Here is a 26,666-nt window from a genome sequence, read left to right on the forward strand (position 1 = left end):
AGGCACCAGCGAGAGCAAGTGCAAGCCGGTACATGGGCTCAAAAGTGACGTACGAATGTGATCAAAATAGTGCGCCTCGCCGTGCCAAGTGGGCTTGGCAAAGTTGGTGTATCGCCTCAGTAGCGGGCTTTGCTCCAACCAGGAGGCTAGCTCGCCCGTGCCTGAATCAACCAAGGAGCCCAGTCTGAGATGATTCGACGAACAAAAAATGCAGCAATAACCCCATGGTTGGACCTGACGTAGCCTTCCAAAGGCTGGCAACGAGCAAAAAGAACACTCGCACAGACACGGCGGTTGAAAAATCAAAATCAAGACTGACCCGCTTTCATGGCCCCAATGATGAGGAAGGACGGCAAACAGGCCGCTTTGAAAGAGGAGGAGCTGTCGTCGCTCATGCACACCCCCGCATCAAGTTGATCTGGGCTGATGTTCTGGCTTGAACGCAGCAAAGGCCGTTGCTTCATGCCAATGGTCGAAACGTTGTTGAGCAGCAACACGTCGCGGATATCAGCCGGATCTTGACTCTCCCAGACCTCGCCCTCGAACCATTCCGGCGCTTCAAACTCGAAATCCAGCACGGCACCACCAGCCACCCAATCGACCATGCCCAAGCTCAGGCCCAGGCCCAGGGCGACAGCCAGACACCGCATTTTCTCGCTCTCTCAAAGAGTCGCGCGACATCCACACGCCCTTTGAAAAGGAAAAAATAAAAAAAATAACGTTTCAAGCCGCCTTCGCTTCTCAAAATGATTGGATGCATGCAAAGCTTGATGATTTGCTGACATTCTGGTCTTGTGAGGTTCTCTTCCGCACACACACACGCCACGTACCACGGACCACGTACCACGGACCACGTACCACGGACCACCTATACTATCTACGACCTACAATCTACTACCTACTACTCTCGAGTACTACTACCGACACGTACTACTTACTACCTACAACGACTATGAGTAGTGTAGAAAGAGAGCTTTTGCGCACAGAAGCATGGGAAAACATCTGATAGTTCAGCGAATACGATTCTGATGACCTACCCCTCAGAGGCATGCAGGTTGCGATGCGTCGCTCGATCCGCCGCCTTATTTCATAGGTACAATTCATATGATCAGACCAGGCCACTTGATATCAGAGGGAGATGTGCCAGGCTTTTCGGAGCTGTTCCTTGTCAAAAAAGTCCAGCAGGCCTTGGTTGTGGGGGCGGTAGAGGCGGTCGAGCTTTTCGCGGGTGCTTGGGCTGAGCTTCTCGTAGCGAAGCTTGTCCGCTTTGCTGCGCACGTTTTTCAGCGCGATAAAGCCCGAATCTGTGATCCTGGTCATGTTGGCATAAGGCATGCGGGGCACACCGAGAAAGTCTTCAATCTTTTCCATCTCCGCGATGGGGTTGTGCATAAACGCCTCGTGGAGAAGAACATGCAGCTGTTTGCGTGGATACAATGCGAGCACTCGGTCCAGTTGTTCGCGATAATAGCCAGTGGAGATGATGCGAAAGGCCAAGCTGCGGCTGAGGTCAATGTCAGGCCCGGTCCCGTTGCCCATGAGCATGGCAAGAAAATGGTCGTTGGAACACGGGAATGTAGCAGTTTCAAAGTCCTCCTTGCTGACGTTGGCCAGGCCCAGGCGTTGGGCAGTGTGCAAAGCCCAATCGGGCCTGCGGGCAAACACAACCCTCCCTTTGACGGCCGGGCTTTTTCCAATCAAAACAAAGCCTTGGCGACATTCTTGCTGATACTGTGAGAAGGCGCGATCCCTGCCCAACCCAGGTTAAGACAAGCTGGTGGGACATAGTTGACTCGATGCCGGCGAGCCTACAATGCTGGAAAGAAATTCGTGTGTCACAACGGACGGAACTGCTTACGTTGGGTTACGAAGGGTGGCGATCATGCGCACCGAGGGCAATAGTCGATGCATCATTTCTAATTGGGCCTCAGTAGCCAGCAAGTAGCTAAGGCAAACGGAGGCACACACGCGACAGTGAGTTTGAATGGCTCATCATCGGGTGACGAACGTTAAAACGATTCTGAACCAAGATATCTCCCGGTCAGAAAAGCGTGCGCTTCCGATTAACACGCCCCAATTGACGCAGCACATACTTTGGTGTCTTGTCAAACGAGTGGGTGGTGCGTAGCTGATCTTTGGACTCGTATTTTGGGCCTGTCCACAAATATGAGCGCCAGGTGTCCTCTAGAGACTCGGTCGGCCCTACGTGCGCGGACGTCGTCAATGCGTTTGAACAGAAGGGGAATGAGGCCAGGTCCTAGCCAAGAACGATCGCAAGCACGGGCTCACGAGCTCAAGAGCGACGTACGAATGTAATCAAAATAGTGCGCCTCGCCGTGCCAATTGGGGTTGGCAAAGTTGGTGTACCGCCTCAGTAGCGGGCTTTGCTCCAACCAGGCGGCTAGCTCGCCCGTGCCTGAATCAACCAAGGAACCCAGTTTGAGATGATTTGACGAACAAGGAATGCAGCAATAACCCCATGGTTGGACCTGACGTAGTTGACGCTGTTGACAACGAGCAAACAGAACACTCGCACAGACACACACGGCGGTTGAAAAATCAAAATCAAGACTGACCCGCTTTCATGGCCCCAATGATGAGGAAGGACGGCAAACAGGCCGCTTTGAAAGAGGACGAGCTGTCGTCGCTCATGCACACCCCCGCATCAAGTTGATCTGGGCTGATGTTCTGGCTTGAACGCAGCAAAGGCCGTTGCTTCATGCCAATGGTCGAAACGTTGTTGAGCAGCAAGACGTCGCGGATATCAGCCGGATCTTGACTCTCCCAGACCTCGCCCTCGAACCATTCCGGCGCTTTAAACTCGAAATCCAGCACGGCACGACCAGCCACCCAATCGACCATGCCCAAGCTCAGGCCCAGGCCCAGGGCGACAGCCAGACACCGCATTCTCTCGCTCTCTCTCTCGCTCAAAAGGGATCGCGCGCACCGCCCGGACCATCCTCCGCAAATAGCCTGTCCGCTTGACATAAAAATAGATGATTTGCTGACAATAAATTGTTCTGTTCTCTCTTGTGTGTGTGTGTGTGTGTGTGTGTGTGTGTGATGGCGTAACTTTTGAAGAGAGAGAGAGAGAGAGATTTAGAGAGAGAGAGAGAGAGACGTTGCGTCTTGATTTGGCAGTGACGGGCCTGCACCACCACCACCACCACCACCACCAGCACTACTACTCCTACTACTCGTGTTGCTGTTGGTGTTGATGATGATCAGGGGCAAGGTGTGGCGGGCTGGTTTGTACACTAGCGTTGGGTGCTGGGCCGATTGGGGCGGTGGTTGCATTTGACTCCTTGATCGACCGAGCGACCGACCGAGCTACATTGGAAGGCGCCTGATAATGGTGACCGGTAAAATGACGCCAGAGGAATGCGCCCAGCTGGAGGTGAGTGGCCATGGCTGCTTGGCTGCCTTTTTGTGTGTCCGAGCCACGGGTGTTAAGCTGCCTTCTTGCTTCCTCTGTTGAGCGTAGGCCGCCTGCGTGGCGGGCGATGCTCCAGCCATGCTTGGCGTGATCATCGCACTCTGCGTGCACTATAAGCAGAATCACGTGGCCGAGGCTCTTTTGGATTTGGAGTGCATTCGTACAAAGCCCTTGCTCGAGACACAGGCACGAGCCGTTCAAATGCTGGCCGCACTTCCCTTGAGTGCCCGCCACCTCGGCGATGAGAACCGCACCCTCAACGTCCTCAATGTCATCCTGCGTCCCCTGGCCAAATCACTCCCTGCCCAGCTTCAGGCCCAAGTGGGTGCACTCCTAGATGAACAAGCCCAGGCGTTTGTTCGACATTGCCAAACCCTCGAGCCCACCGCATCCGCTGGCCTTGCGACGACCACCGCAGCAATTTCACCCACAAGCACCCCAGATGCCTCAGACCCGGGTGCACCAGATCCCTTGGCCCTCTGGCAGTACGGAATTCTCACCCCAGCCGCCCTCCAGCGCATCGCCAAGACCTGCAAGGTCAAGCGTACCCAGATCAGCGGTGAGTTGCTGGCCTCGTACGTGGACACCCTCGTGTCTCTCTATCAAAATCTTAGGGCCCACTGGACGCCCATTGAGGGTGGGCCCGCTGACATGCGCGCCGCGCGCGCTGCTGTTCAAGGCCAAGCCGCAGCGTCTCCCTCGACCTCTGGTCCGACCCCGACTCCGGGCACTGGCCCCCTGGTGGGTGACTATACCGCCTACATCGGGCGTGAAAAGTTTGTCAAGGGCTGGCTCACCGCAGCCGCCCGCCTCATGATTCAATTCAAAGTCGGACTACAGGCCGCGCCAAATCTGTTTGAGCTCCTCCTCGAGAATAGTGCGGCTGAGGTGGCGTTTGAATTGGCCGAGCGCATCGGTCCGCATGACCCCGCCGTCCCGGCCGCCTTGGTGCGCGCCTGTCTTGATCGCCAGCAGTTGCGCCTCGCCAATCGCGCCGTTGAAACCTTTTCCCTGCACGACGCCTTCCCCACCGTTCGGCGGCAGTATCACGAGTCCAAGATGACTGATTTTCTCGACAAGGGCCTAGTCGAACTGGCAGCTGCGGTTGCCCAGAAGCGGGATGATCTGCGTCAGCCCTTTGTTGAGGCCCTCCTCAGTCTCGATGAGTTTGACCTCGCCCTTCAATACCGCGATCGCTTCGGGCTTCAGAAGGAGGTGCACGTCTCTGAACAAGATGTTGCACAACATCGCGAGCAATACGCCCGAACCTACGTGTCACTGCCTTCTGCCCTCTTTCCCGCTCGCCTCATCTTTGCCCACGACGAGGCTACTCTGGCTCACGCTCAGACGGCGCTCACCACTTCTCTGACTGTGAGTCGCACCGCCGGCCTCGTGCCCATCCTGGGCCTTGATTCCGAGTGGAAACCGCGGACGCTAAGTCATGCCGACGAGCCCGTCGCCATTCTGCAACTGGCGACGCGGGACGCTTTGGTCATTCTCGATACGCTTGCCTTGCCCAGCAGCAGCTACGACCCCTGGCTTCTCCAGCTTTGGACAGATGAGACCGTGGTCAAGACCGGCTTTGCCTTTAAAGGCGACATGACCAAGCTCCGCCACTCGGCGCCCTCGGCTCGCTGCTTTGAGGCACTCCACGCCTTTGTTGAGCTTGAGCACGCTGCCAAGGCCTACTGCGCCGATTGGGGTGCCAGTCTAGGTAGTCTCACCGCTACAGTCTTTGGTCGCCACCTTAACAAGGTCGATCGCATGTCTGACTGGAGCCAGCGGCCGCTCACAAAGCGTCAGCTTCACTACGCTGCCTTGGACGCCTGGATCTGCGTCAAGCTGCTAGAGCGCCTTCTGACCGAGCCAGGACCCATGCACGCCTGCGATGAATTTACACGTACTGCCTCAAGCACAGATTCACAAGTGCGGGAGCGTCTGTCCCGCCTGACCGAAGTCCTCCAAGCGCGCACCCCAACCCGTGGCAAACGCCTTCCGGTGGTCAATGCACCGTTGTCCGCGCTCACGCACCACGTCATGCTTGGTGAAGAGGCCGCTGGCCAAAGTTCAGCTGCATCAACTCAGGAGCTGGTTGTGGCCCCGCAGACAGCAGATGCTGATGGCGCCGCTAATCGCCTGGTAGAGCGCCTGGCGGCCTTGCAGCTGCATTGGGATCCTGCGGTCCCCGTCGACCAGCCCTTGGGCACCGTGTCCGTGCGAAACTTTTTGCAAATTCGAGGTGTCGATACCTTGGCCGCGCCTGCCACCGATAGCGCCAAGGACACTGCCAAGCACGTGCATCTGGTCGACGTGGGCGACGTCGAGGGCGCAAGCTTGGCTGCAGCTGGTACAAGTGCCAAGAGCGTAGCTTTTCTCGCCAACGGCCAGCCCGTCGTCGTGCTATTGTTGAGCAGCAGCCGCGCCAGCAAGCCGGCCGTTGCAGCGGCGTTTGGGGTGCATAAGCGAAGCGTCCGCTTGGCCTCGCCTGCCGAATGCATATCGGTGTTTGGCTATGCCCCTGGTAGGAATAAGCGTGCGGCATTTTGATCCTTGCAGTGTCGTGGGTTGAAATTGTGCCTGAAGGAAAGAAGTGCAATCCATAATCTCAGGGCACTGTCCTTGTTTGAACTCGGCATCTCATCTGAGAATTGGTTTTCCTGCCCACATCATTTTTCTTTGCTGCCGCAGGTACATTGCCGCCTGTGGGCCATCGTTCGCTTTGTCCCGTGCTTGTGGACGGGCGGGTGGCCGCCCAGAACGCCACACCCTTGACATTTGGTGGAGGGGATGTCCACATGCGGCTCCTGATTAGCTTTGAGCAGTTGCAGGGTGTGCTACCCATGGCTGTTGCGGCACTAGCTGAAGAGGGCGCGCCGCAGTCGGCTGTGGCGTTGCCCGCATCGGCGGTGGGTGGTGTTGGACAGCTGCGGTTTCTGACTGATGCCATGTGTGGCCGGCTCACTCGCTGGCTACGTTGCGCCGGTGTGGATACGGACATGTGTTTGAGCTATGATGTCAAGGCCGTCGTCGCCCAGGCGCGTGCGGCGGGCCGGACCGTGATCACGTGCAGTCACAAGTATGCCAAGCAGCTGCGTGGCGTGCCTCACTTTCTATTGCATGGTGCCGACATTCGCAGTCAGTTTATTGAGGTAGCACAACACTTTGAGCTCGCCTTGGATCCTGACTCGTTCCTCTCCCGTTGCACCAAGTGTAACGGCACATTTCGCAAGGTGCCGTCGGCTGATCAGCTTGAGGGCATCATGCCTCCACGAGTCTTGGCCCGTGTTTCTGAATTTTGGCGCTGCGATAGCTGTGGGTGCATTGTCTGGAAAGGGTCCCAGTTTCGCCGCCTAACGCTGCTTTTTGAGAGTCTCTATGGGAGTCAGGACGCGGCGACTCAAGCTGCTCGGCTGAGTGTTCCGGATTTTGATGAAGGGGAGAATGACCTGGATGATGATGATGATGATGATCTGGATGGTCTGAGTCAAGGAGAACAGGAGATTTCTTTGCCTCAAGCCAACACCTTGGGTGACTCTACTCCGCTCTAAGTATGATTGTTGTTTGATGGCTTGATTGCTTCCTCGCTCCTTTGGTCTGCGACCAAGCGACCGAAGCCCGGGTGTGTCGTGACTGACAAGAAGTAAAAGTACCTGCATTATTAAGAATTGGATTCGAGTTTTTGGGTAAGATTGACAGCCAGGTGGACAAACATGTTCGCAGGGCACTGGGAGATCATAAAACACGCCAGCAGTTGGACATCTCGGATGTTGTGCGGATCAAGCTAAGTACTATTCTAAGTGTGCGGGGGCTGCTGCCCATCTTGAGGCAGAGGGTGCAGCTAGGATGGCAGTTGGGACTTGTTTGGGCCGGCAGGGGCAGGGGTCACATCGAAGGGCTCATGACGGTGCTGATTGGTGCCACTGGTTAGCATGAGAAGAAAGGCAAGGCAGATGATGCTACAGCCGGCGATTTGCAGGGGGGCGGGGATGATGCCGTGGACCTTGTAGTCCACGACAGCGTTGATTGGGGTGCCGACGATGGTGCCGATGGAGATGAAGAGGGGATAGGTAAAGGCAATGCCAAAGTTGATCAGAAAGTTGACACACAGGGAGAGGCAGGCAGCGATGGACACGTTGGGCCAAGGGACGCTGGCATAGACAAAGGCTTCTGGTCCCAGCAGTTGCAACAGGAGTGCCACAGGCCAGAGCAAGAGGGTGTTGGCGAGGGCCAAGAGGGACATGAAAAGGCTGATGGCTCGGCCATTGGCATCGCGGAGGAAGACTTTGAGCAAGACTTTGTACGATCCCGCGCAGCAGGCGGCCAGGACGGTGAAGAGGACGCCCTGGGGGTTGAGATGCTGGAGGCGCTCAGCCACGGCTACGAGCACCACGCCCGCCACGGTGAGCGCCACGGCCAGGAGGCGGATGGCCATCCATGGCTCATGTAAAACCAGACGCGAGAGGACATAGACGATGGCAGGTGTGGCAGCAAAAATGGCCGTCACGTCGGTAGCGCTGATGTAGATGAGAGCGCGCGAGTAGGCGTAGTTGGCCCCAACCCACAAGACCACAAAGGGAAGTGTCAGACAGAAGGCCTGAATCGTTCGCGGTGCCTGGTGCCCATCATACGCCACCCATCGCCGCCAAAAGGCCGTCGCAAGCCGCGGCGGGCCTGGCTGCGGCAGACTGGCCGAGGGATCATCGGCTGGGAGGACATCCTTGCCTGCCCATTCCGGGAGGGTGCGACCAAACTGAGACAACAAATCGTCAAGGATGGCAGCGTGAAGGGAGGGGCTTGCAGCAGCAGCAGCGGCAGCGGCGGCGGCGGCAGCAGCACCAACAGCGGTGTGTGATGCAAGCAGCGAATCGCGCTCGTGATTGATGGAGGGCGCGCCGGGTGGCGGCATGTGCAAGGAAGGGTGTGTCGACCCGGTTGGTGATTTTGTTGTGGTCTGGGTGTAGAGGGTGATGACGATCCACGTGATGGGGTAGAGAAGGATCAGAAAGGCGGTGGAATACCACACGGAGAAGAAGGGCGCGTCAAAGTGGCCATCCTTCAAGGCACTCTGGGTGTACTGCGTCGATCCAACCCAAGCCACGGCAATGCCAGTCACAATCAGCACCCCGATGGCCGTTCGCCAGCCCGAGCTCACCATGCTGGAGAGCCTTTGGTAGAAACAAGCAAAAGCTCAACTCCACAGCCACATCTAGGCATGCAATCAAACTCACAAGCTCCCACCCCCACCCGCCTCTTCAAAAATCACACGACCACCACGATTAGCCAAAGCCCACCACCGCCACCACCCCTCGGGCTCTCCTCTGTCGTCGATCGATCAAACGCGAGCGAGAGAGAGAGAGAGAGAGAGAGAGGGAGAGAGAGAGAGAAAAAAAAAATGACGAAAAGCTCTAAAAAAATTGCTTTTAACAAACAACAGGAGGTGCTGTGTGTGTCAACGGATACACCTTAAATATCTGACATTTCTCGATCAATGTCAGATGTCAGATGAATATATGACTGCGGCATTGCCGTCATCTGCTGATGGCATAGGTAACCTCGTGAATCGTGCCGCGCAGCTGCGATCAATGTGTGCTTTGGCAAGCTGCACCACAAAGTGTTCATATACCGTATCATACCAACACTGTATACATTAACAAAACTACGAAAGGTGTGTATAGTAAGACATTAACCCAATGTCATCATTTTCCTCGAGTTGGATCACGTCAATCAAGCTCTCTCTCATTTTTTCCTTTCGACGTAAAGAGAGAGAGTGTGCCGACGCTGGTCCGGGGTCAGTGAGGAGTGAGGGGTCTGAGGGGTCGGGTCTTGGCGCGCGCAGCTGGTCCGAGGGTGGCTTGCAGACTTGTTGCATTTCTCTTGCGAGCTGCAAGTGCATCTTTGTGGCTTTGCTGTCCACGCACGCACGCATACACACCTACACACACACACACACACACACACACGCTACGCGCTCTCTCTCTGGGAACCGCGGTCCAATGTCGAGTGCGCGATCGGGTGTCGTGCGCTTCATTTCCGCTGCTCGGGCTGTACGACAACGTGCAACTTTGCTGCTGCCATTGGAAGCCTCCAAGAAACGGATCTTAGCCATGGTTGACGCTGCCAAGTGTGGCGCTGGTAGTGCCGCCAAACCCGCCGCGCTCGACGTCATGCCAAAGTACGCCCATCCGCTCGTCGTGGACGCTCCACGCCAAGTTTATCGCACGGCCCGCTTTCAATCGCTCGCACCGACATGACCATTCGCTACGCTCCTGCCACACCTTTGCCCCCCCGTCCTGCGCTAACCTGTTCATTGATTATTCTTCTTCTTTTTCTTCTCCTTTTTTTCCCTTTTTTTTTTTTTTTTCAAAGAGCGCCGTGGTGGAGCTGGATTAGCACGAGCCGTGAGCTGCTGCTGTACTACCAGGCTCGAATCCTTTCCCACCTCCGGCATCCATTCACACTTCGTCAGGTTGAATTCGACTATCAAGACCAACCCCATCACATCAACACGCTCTCCATGCCCCCTTATCACCCGCAAGATGGACCGAGCTCTGACCGTGCCGTAAACGCCGACGGCATGACAGTCGAACGAGCGCAGTCTGTTGGTCTTCCCCACCTGCTGCTAATTCACGGTTTCGCGGGTGGGCTTGCTTTATGGAATCTCTCTCTTGAGGCCCTGAGCCAACGGTACCAGGTTCATGCCATTGACGCCCCCGGTTTTGCCGACTCCTCCCGAATCAAGTTTTCAAAAGACCCTGACGCTGCCGAGGACGAAATTTGTGAAACCATCGAGGCCTGGCGTGCTGCCCAAGGCATTGAGCAAATGGTTGTAGCTGGCCACAGCTTTGGTGGCTTTATTGCCGGTAACTATGCCCTCCGCCACCCGGAACGCGTTCAGCGTCTCGTGCTTCTCGATCCCTGGGGTTTGCCCCAAAAACCTGATGACCACAACTTTTCAAAATACCCCTGGTGGGCCCGCCTCTCCATCTCCGTCCTGTCCAAGTTCCCGCCCCTCGCCGTTGTTCGGTATGTTCACCCATTGCGCAACCTTGTATCACCGCATGTTGCTCCTTTGGCCGCCCATTCGTCGTCGCTGACCTTGGACTACTACCTTGGCTTTCTCCCTTTGGTTTTCGTGTGCCCTAGAGCTGCAGGCCCCTGGGGCGAATCCTTGATGGGCCTGCGCAAAGATTTGGGCTTGCGCTTCAGGGAATATCTCGGCAATGATCGCGACTTTTATGGATGTTGGTCTCTCCTCACGTCTACAAGGGCCTCTCGTCGTCTGCTCGTGTTGAGTTTTCGGCGCAACACTTACCTCACTTGGGATTCGCTTACCGTCACAACGGGTTCATTTTTAGATATTTACCACTGCAATGCCCAAAGCCCAAGTGGGGAACTGGCTTTTCATCACATGTCCATTCCCATTGGCTGGGCCAAAAACCCGCTTGCGCCCCGCCTTCCCCTCATTGACGAGCGGTACGACACATTGCCACCCCTTGTACTCTTTTGCTGTAACTTTTCCTGCACCGACCACGCTGGCTTCTCTACCGCCAATCTACACCTCACTGCACCGCGTCTGGGCCATGTAGAATCCCAATCAACTTCATGTTTGGCGAGCAATCTTGGATCAGTCCGGAGCCTGCCGTCGCCTTCTCAGCCACTCGCCCCAATTCTACTGTATGTTACCCACAGCAACCAGCTCTCTGATGATAACTTCTTTTCTTGTTGGCCTTCCTGTGCCCAACTTTCTCATGCGTCTTCCATCTCCCATTTCAATCAGGTCAAATTCGTGCCACGCGCCGGCCACCACCTGATGTGGGACAACGCGCCCGTGTTCACGGAGACAATGCTTACACTGGCGGATGAGGAGGCTCGCCGCCATCGGGTGTCAGTCGACAGCGTCTGAGTGATGCTTGTCTGTGCTCTTCAAAAGTAAACGTGGCTGATAATTGAATTTTTTTGTTTTCCCGAGAAGCGACGCGTGCTTCCAAACACATCTCCGGTTCCTTAAGTTCCTTTTCAAATGACCACTGGGGTCTCACCCATCCCTTACGCTTTTGAGGGTGCAGCAGGCGTCTGCTGGACAGACAAATCATGGGCTACCTCGGGAAATAGCTGAAGAATCAGCTCATCAAAGATGACCAGAAGAAGCTAAAAAAAAACACCCAACCCCAACAAGAGAGTAAGGCGGGCAGAGAAACGAGCTGCCGTCAGACCAAAGCAAGATGACCGGACCTGTCGATTCAACGCTTCCGATTGGAACAATCCATAAATGTCCAAGACACGAAGAACCAGCTGGGGCTTGATCACATGTGCCTTGACGAGAGGCTGCAGCATTTGCTCCAAGGTATCGCGCACAGCAGTTCGCGAAGCAGCTTGCGCTTCGGGTGAGCGGACGACCTCTTCTGGATGAAACACCGACTGCATCAAGAGGCGAATATCGTCCTGAAGCGTGGCTTCTGACAAGTTACAATCCAACTGTGTATCAAGCCAAGGAAGAAGGCAGACACACGTCACCACGACGTGCAAGACGAGTACCAAATTGAGAAGGTGCAGTGGCAAGAGGGGCAGCCGCGGGCTGGCGGTCAGAAAAGGGGCAAAGGGATACATGAGACCGACCTGAAACGCGAGAAAGCGGTCAATAAAGTCGTCCACGGTTGCGGCCAACGGACGACGTAAACCCAACAACACCAGCGGACTGGCCCACTCAGGTAGACCGTTTTCCAACACTGTTTCCAGCAACTGTGTCACCCGCCGTCCCACTGGCAAGGGGTCTTTGTCTGTCGATGCAGCGCAAAAGCGTTGATGCAATCATAGTGAGGCACACCATCTTTGGGCAGTGAGCAGAGGAGCGGCAGTAAGGGTTGGTTCGACATACCGAGCATGAGCTGCTGATACGAGGCACGAACGCCCGCCAGACGTTCATGCATCGCAGGCGTCAGACTTGGCCCATTCTCGCGGCGAATGGGTCGCCGGAGCAGGGCTGGATCGGGCATGGATGCTTGTAATGTGTCTCCTTCGAGCCGTTGTTGTTGCTCCCGCAACCTGCGCCGCACCCCACCCGTGAGGACTTGATCAAAGATCACCAAGGGCTCCACGCAACGCGCAGCGAGGAATTCAGAACACACATTTCTTCGCGATCTTCATCAAAGGCCCGTCGCGAGACTTCGAAAAGCTGCAGCAGCTTGGCAATTTTTGATTTGGCCTCCTTCTTGGCCTTGTAGAACATGTGGCCCTTGTGCTCCCGGCGTGTGAGAATGATGTTGCTGACCGACTGACCAAATTCAATCATTGCCCAGGCGTAAGCTATGGACAATTCCTGCACGCCGCGACAAGAACAGCACGGCCTACACGCTTACCTTGAAATTGTCCACGTCGGGCCTTAAAAAGGCATAGATTGCTCGGCGGCAGTCCACATGTTGATGAATTAGCTTGTGCTGCAAAAGGTATTGCAAGTACACGTGCAGCTGTTCCCGGCGCGCCTCAATGTGCCTTTCGTCAAGGCGGTTAAAGTTCTTTTTAGCGGGAAGCTTCAGGTCATCGTCGGGATAGAATTTCTATAAAGGCGGACAAGTCAGGACAAGCTCCATCCAGTAAGCGACGGTCAAGGGCTTGGTAGAAAGGCTTTGATCAAGACGAGGGCGAACCTTGACCACTCGATCCAGCGTGAAAAAGTCAGAGTACCTGTGCTCCACCGTCCAATTGTTGGCTTCACCCTGTTTGAACAAGGTGGCGTCTAAAGTAGGTAGGGCGTGAGTCAGGGGCAGAGGGTGAGTCAGGGGCAGAGAGTGAGTCAGGGGCTTGAAGGAATGCGAGCACCACAAAAGCAGCCCCCAGGTGATACGGGAGACGGATCGCATACCATGGCCATCTGCGCCTTTCATCACGACGAGGATGGGGTACACCACATGTTGTTTGCTGCCCGTGCCTACCACGCGCGGATTCTTGATCTTGACAACCATGTGCTAAAGCCACAGAACGTGGGAACGGGGGTCAGACACACGTGGACGACACTGATACAGGTGACAGTGCACGGCAAAAAAAAAAAAAAAAAAAAAAAAAAAAAAAAAAAAAAAAAACGGCAAACCTTGAGAGCGCGCAGCTGCCGTTCATCCTCGGGTGTTTGATCTGATTCATCCAAGCCCTCAGCAGCAATCGTTGCATTTTCTTCGGGAGCGGAAGCAGCACTCGAGGGAGGTGTGAAATCCTCCAAACCCACTGAGCCAGTCGAGCCTTGACGCGGTGTTGAAGCTGCAGTGGTGGAGACTGGCTGGAGTGTTGCGCTCCGCTCGCGCATGGGTGCACTTTCCACCTCAAACACGGAGGAGCGCGAAATCGCAGATGGCGATGGCTCATCCGGGGAATTGGGACCCTGCCAAGAAGGTGCGACACGTAAGCAAAATGGAGCCAAAGTACAAGTTGCGGAACAACTGCCAAGGAAAAGCAAGTTAGCAATCATCACGCACCGTATCAACGCCGAGCATGTCGAGCCGAGCATTGCTATCAAGAGTCATGGCGCGGGCACGAGCGCCATCCACGGGCGGCCGCGCTCTCTTGATACTTTCACTCAAGGAGGCAGCGTGGCGCGATGAGGGCTCATGAGGCAAAGCGGTACTGGAGGCTGCGGCTGTGGTGGTGGTCGGCGTGGCTTTGTCTGAGAGTATAAGCATCGACTTTGCGCGTTTGCCTCTTTTTTTCTTGTCTGCCTTGGTGGGGCCGGCCAGTACATCAAAGTGGGGATCTTCCATCTCGGATGGCGTTGGGGGTAACTGCAGTCCGGCAATGTGCGTTTCAGGCTTTTGCTTTTCGCGGCGTGGAGCAGCGTGCGAGGTCTTTGGCCCCAGGCGATGGGTCAGAAAGAGTTTGCTCTGAAGAAAGCCAGGCAGGTACCGCTTCTCGAGGAGACGATAGGCGATGCTGTAAAGCTGGAGAAATAGCTGCTCGGGGGGCTCGCCGCTCTGTGCCTTGACTTGGGCTCGAACAGCCGCCTCGCGAGACGCTTCCAAGCGCAGGTCAGGCTCTCCAGCTGCAGCCATTTCATACGCCTCAAAGGTGGTGGCGGCGTTGGACCAAGCCAGGGGCCGGTAGTCGGCATCGTCGCGTCGCTCATTGGCCTGAGTGGTGAAGGTTTCCGCTGCGGAAACAAATGTGAGGAGGTGTTCGACGCCCAGAGCGCTACAGTAGCGGATGAAAAGGGAATGCAGCTCGGGGGCGAGCATGATTTCGGGGAGGCGCATGCGTAGCCCAGAATCGGGATTGTGCGTGTGCGTTTTATCGCCGGCCGTATCCTGCTCGACAAAGCGGCGAAGAAACTCAACGGTGCCGCTGCTGGTGGGGTAAGCGTATGCCGGGGCAGGCTGGTGGAGCTGAAGGTCAAAGATGGAGTTGTAGAGGTCGGGGTAAGTCAGAGCATCGACGGTGGGTTTGAAAACGTAGGTGACAAGGAGCTCGCGGAAGAGGAGGCGCATGAGGGTGCTTCCATGAATGTTGGGCCGGAGAAGGCGCGGTAGCAGCGCCTCGACCATGCGGCGCATGTACTGGTTGTACTCGGCCGGGTCAGCATAACCCAGACCGGGATGGGCGGTGGCGGGGTCTTCGAGGAGGGCCGCCTCCACGAGGCCGGCAAGGCGCTCGTTGTCAACAATGCTGACGGCGCGCAGCTCTGGCTCCGCTTCACGAATGACTGCAGCGGCGTCCAAGCAGGTCTTGATGTGCGCACATAGGTGCGGTGCCACGGTGCGCTGGATGAGGCCGTCCAGGTCTACGTGCAGCGCGCGTTGGACAATGGTGGCGAGAAGGAATCGAAGCTCAATCTTGACCTCGTCAACAAAATCGGTGTTGTCGGTGAGGAACTCAAACCAAGAGTAGATGAAGGAGCGAACAACTTCATCGAGAAACTCGTGGAGCGTTTGATCAAGGCCCTCTGCAATTTCCAAGCCCTCCCATGGATGCGTCTGGGAGCGCTGGGGCCTGGTGCGGGCGCGCGTACAGCTGGGTTGGCCACAGTCGCGGCAGGCGTGGACCTCGGTGCTGGGCGCATGCACATCGTCTGCCTGCGCAACCGCACGTGGAACATACGATGCAGCCACGCGGGGCGGCCAGATCTCGGGGTCTCGGGCAGGAAGGGTGGGCAAAAGAGATGCGAGGCGTGTCAGGCGTTTCTGCAGGAGCAAAGCCAGTCCAGTGCCCAAGAGGAGGCCGAGGACAAGCACAACCACAACTTGCATTCTACGATAAGGCAAGCATAGCCCACATGAGTGCAGGCCAAGGGCGAGGTTGGAGTCAAATGAGATCGGGGCAAGTCGTGCCAAGCACCACCACCATGAAAGACGTACTGAGTGGCGAGCGCCACGACGAGCGCAAGCAGAGCGCCGAGGAGTTGCAAGTCCGATTCCGTAACGCTGCGCCCCATGAACGGCCGCAGCGCAAGCTGCACTTCGTGCATCAGATCCATCCTGTCGATAACAGTGGCTATTCAAAGGCCACGGGCACTTGCACAGCGGCAAAGCTTGCCGCTAGCCAGCGCGACGCGGTTCGTCGCCGCTTGGTCTGGAGGACGCTTTCCCATCAACCCCAGGCCAGCGGCCATTGCCGAATGCCAGCGTTCCAGGCGAGAAGAACAACCCGCCGAGATGGATCAACGGTTGACGATTCCCTGCTCACCACGTCAAACCCCTCTAGACGGAGAAATCGGCGCGCCAGAACAGGCAGACAAGGCGCCGGCGCCCCCAGAACAGCAGAGAGAGAGAGAGAGAGAGAGAGAGAGAGAGAGAGAGAGAGAGAGAGAGAGAGAGAGAGAGAGAGAGAGAGAGAGAGAGAGAGAGAGAGAGAAAACGGAGGTTTTTTGGCGACAAATTCGAATACCATCACTGATTTCTTCAGCTGTAGAAAACATGTAAAATCAACAACTCCCCTCTTATTTCACAGTTTGCTAAAGTTTTTCACACACACACACACACACACACACACACACACACACACACACACACCCCACAGGCACATGCTAAAAGGGCAGCGGGGGCGAGCGAAGGGCAGCGGTCAGCTGAGTGGGCATGCATGAATAGGCTAGAGAGTGTGCCCTGCCCATGATAGATGGATAGATAGACACAACCCAATGAATTAGGGCTGCACTACTCGAGCCGCAATTTGCCATTGTAACGACCAGGTCAATTGTTTAGAGAGAGAGAGAGCACATGTGATCACAAATGATCAGAGAAGAGGTGCACAGATAAACAAGAATTAGAGACACGAACAACACGTCTCCTACACGTAAGCTAAAATCAAAGGCTTAAAAGAGAAAGGTATCAGGCTAAGGTACAGTCCAGAGCATCTCAACCAGTAAAGGACTAATGACTATTGTATCATTTTCTTGGCAGTTGCGCGCGAGCGCTTCCTCACGTCCCCGCGCCGTTTGCTCTCTCTCCCTCTCTCTCCCTCTCTCTCTCTGTGGTGGACGTGCTCCTCGGTCAGATCATCTAGATAGACACGGCGAGGACGGCGAGCGGAATGGCGCGGTTCGGGATCCTGCAGGCTTTCTGCCTGGCAGCCATTGGTAGGTGTCTGTCGTTCTAAGAGATGCCAAGGCACCTCGGTCCGAGGCGGGACGTTCAGAAGAAAAACCTGTGAACTTGGCTGGCAGTGACACTCACAGGATTGAATGCCGGTAGTTGTGGCCTTGGCGAGCGGAGAATATCTGGTCATGTCTGATTGCAATGATGCCAAGTCGTCGACCGTCTCAACGCATTGGTCCTACAAGACCCACGCCTGCTTAAACTACCACACGGGTCATTCAGATATGTACTTCTGCGAGAACGGACGCGTAAGCTTTTATGAATCTCTTGAACGCCAGAGCCACCCCGAGCAATTTCGACTCGACTCTGTTTTCGCTTATCACAGACGATGGCTTACACGTACGCTCTGCTTCATGACTGTCGTTTAGGCCAAGCTGCGTCGCTGGTTGGGCAAGAGCGATTGCAGTGGTGTAGGTCCAACCCCTTGGCCAGTCCAGCTTGATCAAGATCACGATTATTGATCACGTTTGTGTCGAACCATGCCATCTTTCACAACGCATGTGACCCGGTGTAGGCGCCAACCACGGCTTGGAGCTACAAGACCAACGTCTGCTTGGGCCCACGCATGATGTATTGTGTTGATCAGCTGCCCAAGGGCGTGGCCCGGGTTAACTACCACACTTCGAGCGACTGCAGCGATGAACCCTTTTACGTCGATGTAATGAGCAGCCTGTGCACGCGCGGAAACGATAAATCATCAGGAAGCGTCGTCTGCCAAGACCCTATCATGGCCATCACTGTCTTTAGCAACACCGACTCGTGTGATCCTCGTGAAGCCACCGACGTGGAGACTCACAGTCTCACCACTAACGAATGTGTGGCTGACGTCGACCCCAACAACGATGACATCTTCGACTTTGAAACCGATGCATGGTGCGTGCACGCAGCGTGTTTAGCTTGGCAAACTCACCTGACGCACCTCATGGAGATCAAACTCACTGCCTTGACTGCCACGCGACTAACACAGGTCCAACGATCAAGATGACTGGGATGGCGATTACGTGGTGGACGATGATGCTACCAAGGCCCGGCGGCGATCCCTTGCTCCCGTGCCTCCACTCGAGCGCGCAGGTCTTCTTCCCATGACTCACGAGCGTCGTGACGTGAACAACTACATTTCCATCACTTGCACGAGCGGCACTGCTAGCCCGCTCAGTCATTGGGCCACCAGCTTCCTTCTCGCGCTCTTTGTCGCGGTTATCCGGCACTTCTAGGCCGTGGCACCAGCGCGCAAACACCCGGCCATTTGATTTTGGCTTCAAGCGTGCGCGCGTTCGTGTCGCCACCCCATATCAGCCAACCTTTTTAATTTACTTCAACTCTCAAGCTGACTCTGCAGTCATTTTCTTCACATCAGTGCAAGCGAGAAGGGGTAATCAGGGTAGTGATAACTTTGCCTGGCGTGGCTCGAGATGGCTGCGATCTCACAAGGGGCCAATGTCTGCGAGCGCAGCGATCACGTTCGTTGTTAGCCGTCATTTGCTGGTGATGTGGCACCAAGCTGGCGCGCTAGAAAGCGGGGCGTTGTTTTCATTTGAGCCTGGCCGGTTGACCAGGACGCACCCATTGACTTGGAGGGTCAGACGCTGCGAGCGCTTTCAACATTTTTGTTGAGTTCGACATTAACAAGACCCGCGCTGCTGTTGTGCCGGAGGCCCCTTCCAACCCAAAAAAGGCAGAACCACAGCATTGCGGTCTATGGAGTGCTGCGAGCAAGTTTGTTCTTGTGTCTGTTTATCAATGGCCGCGAAAATTAAACTTTGGACATCATCCGTTCATGCTGCGCTGATTGTCAAAAGGTATGCATGGTGTTTTTTTAAAAGGAAACAACGCGAGGGACACGGCGAGTTGCTACACTGCGCATGTCGGCTTGCCAGCTGAGCTGTCATGCTTGGAGATCTTCTGCTGCTGAGCTTGAGTTCTCTCGCGCTTTTTTTTCCTTCCGATCTCAGGGCCCCCAGCGCAGCACAACCGTGTACGAATCCCTAGACCGAAGCTGGGGGCGTCAGCCAATCGCACACCACTTTTGCTACACACCGCACGACGCTCACTGACAACGGGAAGGGGTGGAGGGGTTCATACGATGGCACACAAACATTCATTTTCCTGAAACAGTTTCGAGTTGCATGCACGCAAGTTGAAAGGATGATGCAAGCAAATACAGTTCACGCCCGATCGCTGTCCGAGTCACAATTTGTGGCACTGACTGCAAATTACGATCCATTTGACAGGTGGTTGGTAGGGCCACGACCTCAACAGCCATCCACCGGGGTGACTGACGGTCGTTAGACCGTCTGGTTTCTCGTTTCTGCGCTTGTTCGTTCAGGGAAAACCAAAATCAAGACAGAGTATCAAAAAGAACCCGTACACAAAAAAACGACTCCGAAAACCTCATCCTGCTCACAAGCAGCGCGGGATCAAGTAAAGGTGGGTGTTGCCACGTCACGAGCGCCGTTGACACCACGTCACTGACACAACGCGAACTCACACACGAACTCACACACACACACACACACACACACACACACACACACACACACACTTGAGTGGGATCAGTGCACTTATGAAGGAGTGAGCGAGCAATCCATGATATTATTGTTATCATCAACTAACAAGACAAACGAACGGTGAAGGTAGACTCTGAGGTAGCGGATCAAGCCTGACACGTCACAGTGCGAGCGATCGAGATTGCTAGCAGAGTAATGTTCTCTCGTGAGGCTGGGCAGTGGCATTTTTCTATCGCTCATTCACTGGCTTTTCGACTGGCCGGCGCAACCCATGATGGCAGCAGAAATGCAACCAGCTGAGTTGGCAGCCGAGCCGCTCGCTGCGGCTGGCAATGACGTGGAAGAACAGTGGGAGTATGAGGCTATCGAGTCGGACTCTGAGGATGATGCTGAAGAGCACAATCCCCCTCCTGATCGCGATCTTGATCCTCCTGTCGAAGAGCACCAGCCCCCTCCCGATCGCGATCTTGCTTTTCCTCGTCGCCCGGTGCCCCCTGTCCCTTCTCGTCCCACTCGGCGCATGATGTATGTTTGGGCATTTGTCGTGGCCTTCTTTGCGGTCTGGTGGATTCCAGTAGCCAAGCCGCGCGGTGTCGGACTGGTGGTCAAGAACCCAAGCTTGACCAGTCTTGATTACCCGTGGCTGCCATCCTGTGAAGCTACCCCGTATTTGAAGAAGATGGAGTGGCTCAAGATCACGCGCCCAACACTGTGCCAACCTCACATCATCGAAGTCCAGCATCCGGACAACGGCGATCCGTACACAGTCAAGGTTCACGGCGAGGCCAATGGCGTCACCACTCAAGGCAACTTGCTCCTTGCGATGCTGAAAGAAAAAGGCGCAGACTCGATTGTCATGGTTGAGAAATGCGGGGGCAAGCGCAACCCATTTATCGACGAGCCTCTTTACGAAGACGTGAACCGTTTGCTTCGCGGGCGTGACGCGCACTTCCCAGTCGACGTCTTGCTTCTTGGCTGCACCTGCCCCAGCATGATTGCGACGCTCGCAAAGGCGCGTTCACGGCTCTCGTTGCAAGATTGTGATCACAACCGCACACAAGTTTTCGAGGAGTATGCCAAGAAGCTCTTGCAGGATGGTGGCTTCCCTATGGCCAGCACAACGGCACATGACTTGGCTGACGTAGAAAAGGTGGACGTGAACCACCTCGCGGCCGTGGCCACCAAGCAAACAGAGGCTCTGTCAGCGCCACCTGCGCAGGCCCATCGCTTCAACGGAGATCCGGAAGTCATGTCATACACTAGTTCACGCCCCGTCGACGCCCTCGGCTGCTCAGCTGACACTCCTGATTGCTTGGCTCGCAAGAACTGGATCAACGCCGCCTTTCCTACGTACCGATGGCTTATTGTTGGCCTTCATGGTGTGGGCAAGTCGAGCTTGGCCCGCTGGCTGGCCTACTATGCCGGGGTCAAGCTTGAAAAGGCAAGGGCATTCAGTGTCAAACAGGGCTCCTCGGGTGGCTCTCATACGCCTGGTGTAACTGCCATGTCCATGGACAACCATACTCGCTCGCAAGGCTTCGCCCCACGCGTTGAGATCATGGACACCAAAGGCGTCAAAGACTTTACTCGATCTAGCCTTTATACCCTGATGGCCATGTTCCTTGGTGCCATCCGCCGAAACTGCGGGATGCAGTTTCCGTCCAAAATGGAAATTCCTGGCTTCGACAAGCTGCCGTCGGCGTCCAAAATCCTGAAGGCCATTGACGAAAACAGCCCAACGCCCTCGTTGGAGCAGATCAAAGTCACTGGTTGGGATCCTAGCTCGCCGCCAAACTCGGACCGCCAGTTGCCCCCATGCAATGTCAACAGCAATACCTATAACCCTCCTGAACTTTGGCACCGTGATCGACCGACTGCTATGATTTTCTTGATGGGCTATCACTCTGGCGCTGTTGGGCCTGAAGAGAAGGCATACCTGCGCACCATGAAAGCCATCTACGAGTCATTTGGAGGCGTTTTCACCCTGGGCTTGACCTCCTTATCCGAATGTCCCTCTTTCGACCCGGAGGATCCCAGTACAGCCGAGCTTTGTGCCAGTCTCTTTGCCGACGATTGGGACGTGAGTCGATCGGACATTGTTCTGCTGGATCAAATGACGCTTACAGATGAGGAGGTTGATCGTCTCGATCCTGAGACGCGCAAGACCTATGAGGACACGGGTGTCTTTATCCAGCCCGATCGAATTCGCCTCTTTGCCAAGACCATGCAGAGCAACTCCCAGGTTTTCATCGATCATCAAGTGGACCGTGTTTTTGCTCATCACGAGGCTGAGGAGCTGTAAATTGCGTCCTTGCCTGTGATCTCTTTCGTGTTGTTTCTTCTTGTCCTTTGTCGTCCTCTGTGCCTCTGCGCCTCTTGCGCCGCCGTATCATCTCAATCCAAAAGCCGCAAACGAACGAACCGATACTCAACTCTTGCCCATTCATCGTTCCACCCTCAGTACCACACAAACACGTTCTGCATGATTTGAACGTTAAGCCTTTAAAAACAAATGATGACGCAATTATTGCATCATCTTCTTTGGTCTTGACTTGGTCAGTCTTTGTTTGGGGTGGCTGTCCGCCCGTAGGGCGGCGTCAACTTGCTGCTGTGGGAAGGGCGGGCAGGGATGTGTCTGTTCTGCTTGACTGTACACTGTGTGGTGCGCACACTGGCACATGACCTGCCGATTGAATTGGCGGGAAAATTTGAAAAGAGCGTAATCTCTTCGAGCAAACAGTACACTGACAAGGAGCGCAGTTTTTTTTTGGTCTCCCATCGCTCGACCTTGACACCATGGCCGTCAACACGGATATCAACCTTGCCGACACTGAAGTTGAGGTGTGAATCGCCATCCCCCCCAACCCCCCTGCCCCTGCCCTCCGCTCCATGCCCGCCCCATCCAAAGGGGTAAATGTCTTTCTCAACGCCTGTCGCGCTACAGGCACTCAATGCTCTGCGCGCACGGGTCGATGCAAGCGATGGGGACGATCTCCTCTTGCGGTACGCCTCAACTCGCACTCTATGGCACCTTTGCATTATGTCCTTGACTTGGCTTGGAAAAGATTGAATGGCAGCCAGTTCTTGACACCCCATACCCTTTTTTGGTTCACAGTTGTTTGATGGCCCGCAAGTTTGATGTTGATCGGGCTTTCAATCTTCTGCAAGCCTACAAGTCGGAGCTAGTGCCCTTGTTGGGCACTGACACGATTGATGCCGGCGAGGCCCGTGCACCCTTGGAAGCTGGTGAACTGCTGTTGCCCGGCACACACGACGTCGAGGGTGCAGCTATTGTGGTCTATGATGCAGCAATGCACCGCGATCAGGGCTTTGATGGCCAGCAGACCCTTCGCGCCATCTTGTACCTTGTGGATATCGCGCTGCAGGACGAGCGAGCTATGCGAAATGGCATCACCATCGTGAGTTTCTTGCATCGTCTGCCTTGGTCCAAGCTTGACAACAATACCCACAAGCTACTGCTCAAGACGCTCCAGAACAATTATCCGGCCCGCGTGCGCAGCGTGGCCGTGGTGTCCCCCAATTGGACCACCAAAGCCATGCTTCGCGTTTTGCGCCCCTTCATGAAGAACAAGCTCAGCTCCAAGCTGCGCACCTACAAAAGCCTCGATGCTCTTGAAGCGGTCGTACCTCGTACCGCGCTTCCCGTGTCTGTTGGCGGTACACATGCTTACGACCATCAAAGTTGGCTCACCACTTACTTGGCCAGTGGCAACGCTGTCTCGGCACTCTCGCCTGTGCGCTCGCGCTTGCCTTCGGTGGCCCGGATCGAGGGCAAATTGGCGCGCCGTGCCAACAAGTTGGTAAGTTTTGCCTTTTTGAAGTATTCCTCGTTGGGCTCGTGCACGTTTCAACGCCACTGTCATTGTGGTATCTCGTCTTTCTAGGCACAGCAACTGAAGTACGAAGACGCTGAAAGCAGCGCACCTGCTGCGGAGACATCTAACGACCCAAGCCCCTCTCGTCACAGCATCAACTTTAACTTTCAGGTTGTTGATGTCAAGAAGACTTTGTCACAACCCACTTCCCCGCGTCCCAATGTTGAAGACCACGCGCCTACCATGGCCATCGAGCCTCAGATGTCATCAGATGCTGTGCTGAAGACTGCACCTCAAGAGGAGGACAACCTCGTTGAGGAGGCACACCTCGAGCCAAACTCCAACACCGCCGAACCTCTTCCTTCAAGCACTGGCAACGCAGAGCTCGTAATGAACGAAAACCTGCCGGCCGATCATTTCGAGGAGGAGAACGTTGACGGAGAGGAGGACATTAAATTGACCAAGTCACAAAAGAAGGTCTGTCCAACCCGTTTCTTCTCGACAAGATGCTTGGGTTCCCTTGATTGACGACAATGTGTTTTTTTTTTTTTTCCTTTCTTTGTTCCTCAAAATTCCTAGAATCGTCGCCGACGTGCCAAGGTCAAGGCCAAGAAGATCGAGCAGCAACCTGCCCAGCAGCGAGCCCGTGCTCCCCTCGGCGTGATTAACAACGCTTGAAACAAGGCGTCATATCCAATGTCATCTACGTTACATTGTTGTTGTGTGTTTGAGAAAATTCTTTTGTGTAGTTCCAGCAAACCTTAATTCGATGCGAATTCACGTGGCATACGCCAAAGTCAGGCTCGAAGCAATAAAGCTCGATTCATCTGAACACAACACACGACCAACAGGGTAAAGGAGACCAGCAACGAGACAAAAAAAAAAAAAAAAAGAGTTGGTGGGCCGCAAGACTCGAAGCTAGAGAAAGCGCCTCAAAAAAACTCGTCCCCATCCAAATCAGTAGGGGGTGTCGTATCTTCTGCGCCGTTTATCAGGACACCGTTGGAAACAGCCGCAGAAGCCAGGGGCGAGGTTTGGCTCAGGAAGACATCCACGGCATCCTCGCACTGCGTCAAGCGCTTGGTCAAGTGCTGTAGCTGTGAGGCTAGAACCGTGTCAAGCTGGCTGCACAGCGCAGCCTGGACGTCTGTGCCCGGCCCCGTACCGTGCTGCAAATTTTTCAGTGCTTGGATCTGCTCGAAATGAGCAGTCAAAAGATTTTGCAAATCCTCACGGTCCTGCGCCAAGAGGCTGGAGGGCCTGCGGGGCGCGGCATCGCGTTGGACCTCAGCATCCTGTTCAAGGCTTTTGACTTGGCCGCGCAGACCATCTGCTTCCTTCTCTAGTTCCTGAATTCGCTCTTCCAAAAGCTCCTTTTGCATCAGCATGGCTTCTTTTTCATTCTCCCAGGCGCCAACCTCTGGTGGTACAACGGCAGCGGGCGCCGCTGTGGCGGTGGCCTGCTGTTCGCGCGCGGCTGACAGTTGATCGCGCAGTTCCTGCGTTTCCTGCTGGGCCTCTGCTAACTGCAGTTCCAGGGTTTCGACCTTGGAGTTGAGGACACCTTGCTCGCCGTGCAAGCGATCGAGCTCGATTTGGTTCTTTTCACGGGCCAGATCAGCACGCTGTTCGGCTTGCGCCTTGGCCTCGGCATGCGACTGCTGCTTGGCACGAGCTTCCGCGGCCTCGCGCTGCAGTTCGGTGATGGTGGCGTCACGTTCCGCAATGATGGCGTCCTTCTCGGCCAGCCGCTGTTGCAACTCGACAAGGGCTTCGGCCACGCGTTGTACGCCAGCTTCAGCCTCGGCGCTCAGGCCTGACTGGCTAGCAGTTGGCGCTTGAGCATCTGCACCGTCATCGCCATCGGCTTCGGCACCAGAGGCAGGGGCGGGACGGGCCACCACGCCAGCAGCGGCCGCGGCGGCACTGGTCGCAGCAGCAGAGCTACTTGTTTGGACTTCAGCAATGGCTTGGCGGAGATGGTCCAGGTCATTACGCAGAGCGCTCACAATGTCTCCGACGGCTGCCTCGGAAAGGTGTGTGACCGTTGCACGGGAGTGGAGGCGGCCTGATGTGGCTGGCGTTGAGCTCCCTTTGGGGGTGGTGGGGGTGGAGGCGACCATGCTGTGGTTGAGCTGGGAGCGGGGTGGCGAGCTGAGGTGCGAGTGACTCGGCCGGCTGGAGGATGAAGCTCCAGAGTGGGCACGGGGGCCGTCGACCAGTTCAACGTTGGCTAGCGGCAAAAAGACGCCGCGATTTTCGTCGCACACAAAGTACGTCTTGTCCTGAACGGTGCCGTTGTTTTTGCCCTCGAGACCCTCGTCCAGCTCAATGCCAACCCAGCGTCCAACTTTGAAGCCAACGTTTCCAACGTAGCGCGCCGTGCCCACGCGGGTCCCGTCCAGAGAAGTGACGCGATCGCCAACGCGCACGTCGGGTTCCTTGCGAGCCAAGAGCGAGGCCCGCCGACTACCGTTGATTGAAGAGCTGCGACTCCGAAAACTCATGTCGTCGGGCATGGGCCGACGGAGAACCTGGTTGAACAAGGGCGAGCAATGCCCAACCCAACAGCGTACACAGCACACGCGTCAACACGTGTGCTTTTCAATTGTATCGTTGACTACCAAAATAGATGCAGCAACCGCAACCGCCAACCGCGGGTGCCAACGCAACGGATGAGATACAAAAAGAGAAAAGAAGGTGCAAATAAAGTTTGAGCAACACCTGGCACAGCCCACATACCCAAATCACTTTCAATCGCCTGGTCGTCTGTCACATTTGCCCCAAGCCCCCGACGCCCCAGGCACTGCCACTGGCACCGGCGCTGCCGTTGCGAAAAAAAAAAAAAGAAAAAAAAAAAAGTTCTTCAACAAAAGCAAAAACAGAATAAAAAAAAAACAGCTGTCCAGTGGCAGATTGCTTTCAAGCAAAAATAGTGAATTGGAATGAATGTGTGACTTTGGTTACACTTCAGATATGGTTTTCCCGCCAATTTCAATCGACGAATTGTCGACAACTTTTCATCGCCAGTCGCGTCTCTCTCTCTCTCTCTCTCTCTCTCACACACACACACACACACACACACACACACACACACATTTGTGCCGGCGGGTCGAGGTAAGAGAGACAGGGAGTGTGAGTGTGTGTGTGTGTGTGTGTGTGTGTGTGTGTGTGTGTGTGTGTGTGTGTGTGTGTGTGTGTGCAGCAGGTTGGGGGAGGTAGATCACACAGCAGAGTCGAGGCGAGCCTCTCGAATGCTTGTGCACGACACTTTCAGCTCACCCCAGTTTGGTCAAACGTTGTCTGTGAAACGTGCAAG

At 55.4% G+C, this 26,666-nt stretch overlaps 10 protein-coding genes across 10 annotated transcripts in view; 5 read left to right on the top strand and 5 right to left on the bottom strand.

Annotated features, from left to right (window-relative positions):
• MONBRDRAFT_12247 (uncharacterized protein) overlaps positions 1–650 on the bottom strand; it is a gene marked incomplete at both ends in the record, with an annotated part of 3,975 nt that extends 3,325 nt beyond the window's left edge. Inside the window, one exon of the mRNA XM_001750128.1 lies at positions 320–650. Within this exon, the coding sequence (XP_001750180.1) occupies positions 320–650 (331 nt within the window). The remainder of the gene's footprint in view (positions 1–319) is intronic.
• Positions 651–1,128: 478 nt separating this feature from the next.
• MONBRDRAFT_29631 (uncharacterized protein) lies at positions 1,129–2,907 on the bottom strand (the record flags this gene model as incomplete). Its single annotated transcript, XM_001750129.1, has 6 exons — positions 1,129–1,750; positions 1,859–1,945; positions 2,094–2,154; positions 2,207–2,257; positions 2,309–2,416; positions 2,577–2,907. The coding sequence occupies 6 exons, from the start codon at positions 2,905–2,907 to the stop codon at positions 1,129–1,131; spliced, it is 1,260 nt and encodes a 419-aa protein (XP_001750181.1).
• A 445-nt stretch (positions 2,908–3,352) lies between these two features.
• Positions 3,353–6,984, top strand: MONBRDRAFT_29632 (uncharacterized protein; the record flags this gene model as incomplete). The annotated part of the gene is made up of 3 exons (XM_001750083.1): positions 3,353–3,397; positions 3,485–5,957; positions 6,125–6,984. 3 exons carry the CDS (start codon positions 3,353–3,355, stop codon positions 6,982–6,984), a joined length of 3,378 nt encoding a protein of 1,125 aa, XP_001750135.1.
• A 290-nt stretch (positions 6,985–7,274) lies between these two features.
• Positions 7,275–8,591, bottom strand: MONBRDRAFT_29633 (uncharacterized protein; the record flags this gene model as incomplete). The annotated part of the gene is made up of 1 exon (XM_001750130.1): positions 7,275–8,591. The coding sequence occupies one exon, from the start codon at positions 8,589–8,591 to the stop codon at positions 7,275–7,277; it is 1,317 nt and encodes a 438-aa protein (XP_001750182.1).
• Positions 8,592–10,010: 1,419 nt separating this feature from the next.
• MONBRDRAFT_29634 (uncharacterized protein) lies at positions 10,011–11,339 on the top strand (the record flags this gene model as incomplete). The annotated part of the gene is made up of 4 exons (XM_001750084.1): positions 10,011–10,459; positions 10,580–10,909; positions 11,023–11,110; positions 11,214–11,339. The coding sequence occupies 4 exons, from the start codon at positions 10,011–10,013 to the stop codon at positions 11,337–11,339; spliced, it is 993 nt and encodes a 330-aa protein (XP_001750136.1).
• A 143-nt stretch (positions 11,340–11,482) lies between these two features.
• MONBRDRAFT_12252 (uncharacterized protein) lies at positions 11,483–15,660 on the bottom strand (the record flags this gene model as incomplete). Its single annotated transcript, XM_001750131.1, has 10 exons — positions 11,483–11,584; positions 11,669–11,911; positions 12,053–12,213; positions 12,312–12,478; positions 12,562–12,707; positions 12,793–12,990; positions 13,081–13,169; positions 13,296–13,398; positions 13,521–13,805; positions 13,900–15,660. 10 exons carry the CDS (start codon positions 15,658–15,660, stop codon positions 11,483–11,485), a joined length of 3,255 nt encoding a protein of 1,084 aa, XP_001750183.1.
• A 1,191-nt stretch (positions 15,661–16,851) lies between these two features.
• MONBRDRAFT_34425 (uncharacterized protein) lies at positions 16,852–18,218 on the top strand (the record flags this gene model as incomplete). The annotated part of the gene is made up of 5 exons (XM_001750085.1): positions 16,852–16,985; positions 17,101–17,252; positions 17,373–17,414; positions 17,519–17,877; positions 17,972–18,218. The coding sequence occupies exons 1-5, from the start codon at positions 16,940–16,942 to the stop codon at positions 18,216–18,218; spliced, it is 846 nt and encodes a 281-aa protein (XP_001750137.1). The 5' UTR covers positions 16,852–16,939.
• Positions 18,219–18,891: 673 nt separating this feature from the next.
• Positions 18,892–21,926, top strand: MONBRDRAFT_34426 (uncharacterized protein; the record flags this gene model as incomplete). The annotated part of the gene is made up of 3 exons (XM_001750086.1): positions 18,892–18,979; positions 19,331–19,431; positions 19,861–21,926. The coding sequence occupies 3 exons, from the start codon at positions 18,892–18,894 to the stop codon at positions 21,811–21,813; spliced, it is 2,142 nt and encodes a 713-aa protein (XP_001750138.1). The 3' UTR covers positions 21,814–21,926.
• Positions 21,927–22,307: 381 nt separating this feature from the next.
• MONBRDRAFT_29638 (uncharacterized protein) lies at positions 22,308–23,875 on the top strand (the record flags this gene model as incomplete). Its single annotated transcript, XM_001750087.1, has 4 exons — positions 22,308–22,352; positions 22,456–22,514; positions 22,627–23,332; positions 23,417–23,875. 4 exons carry the CDS (start codon positions 22,308–22,310, stop codon positions 23,873–23,875), a joined length of 1,269 nt encoding a protein of 422 aa, XP_001750139.1.
• A 404-nt stretch (positions 23,876–24,279) lies between these two features.
• MONBRDRAFT_12256 (uncharacterized protein) lies at positions 24,280–25,866 on the bottom strand (the record flags this gene model as incomplete). Its single annotated transcript, XM_001750132.1, has 1 exon — positions 24,280–25,866. The coding sequence occupies one exon, from the start codon at positions 25,864–25,866 to the stop codon at positions 24,280–24,282; it is 1,587 nt and encodes a 528-aa protein (XP_001750184.1).
• Between the last annotated feature and the right edge of the window lie 800 nt (positions 25,867–26,666).

Source organism: Monosiga brevicollis, genomic scaffold (genome assembly GCF_000002865.3).
Source record: "Monosiga brevicollis MX1 MONBRscaffold_37 genomic scaffold, whole genome shotgun sequence".
NCBI classification, from domain to species: Eukaryota; class Choanoflagellata; order Craspedida; family Salpingoecidae; genus Monosiga; species Monosiga brevicollis.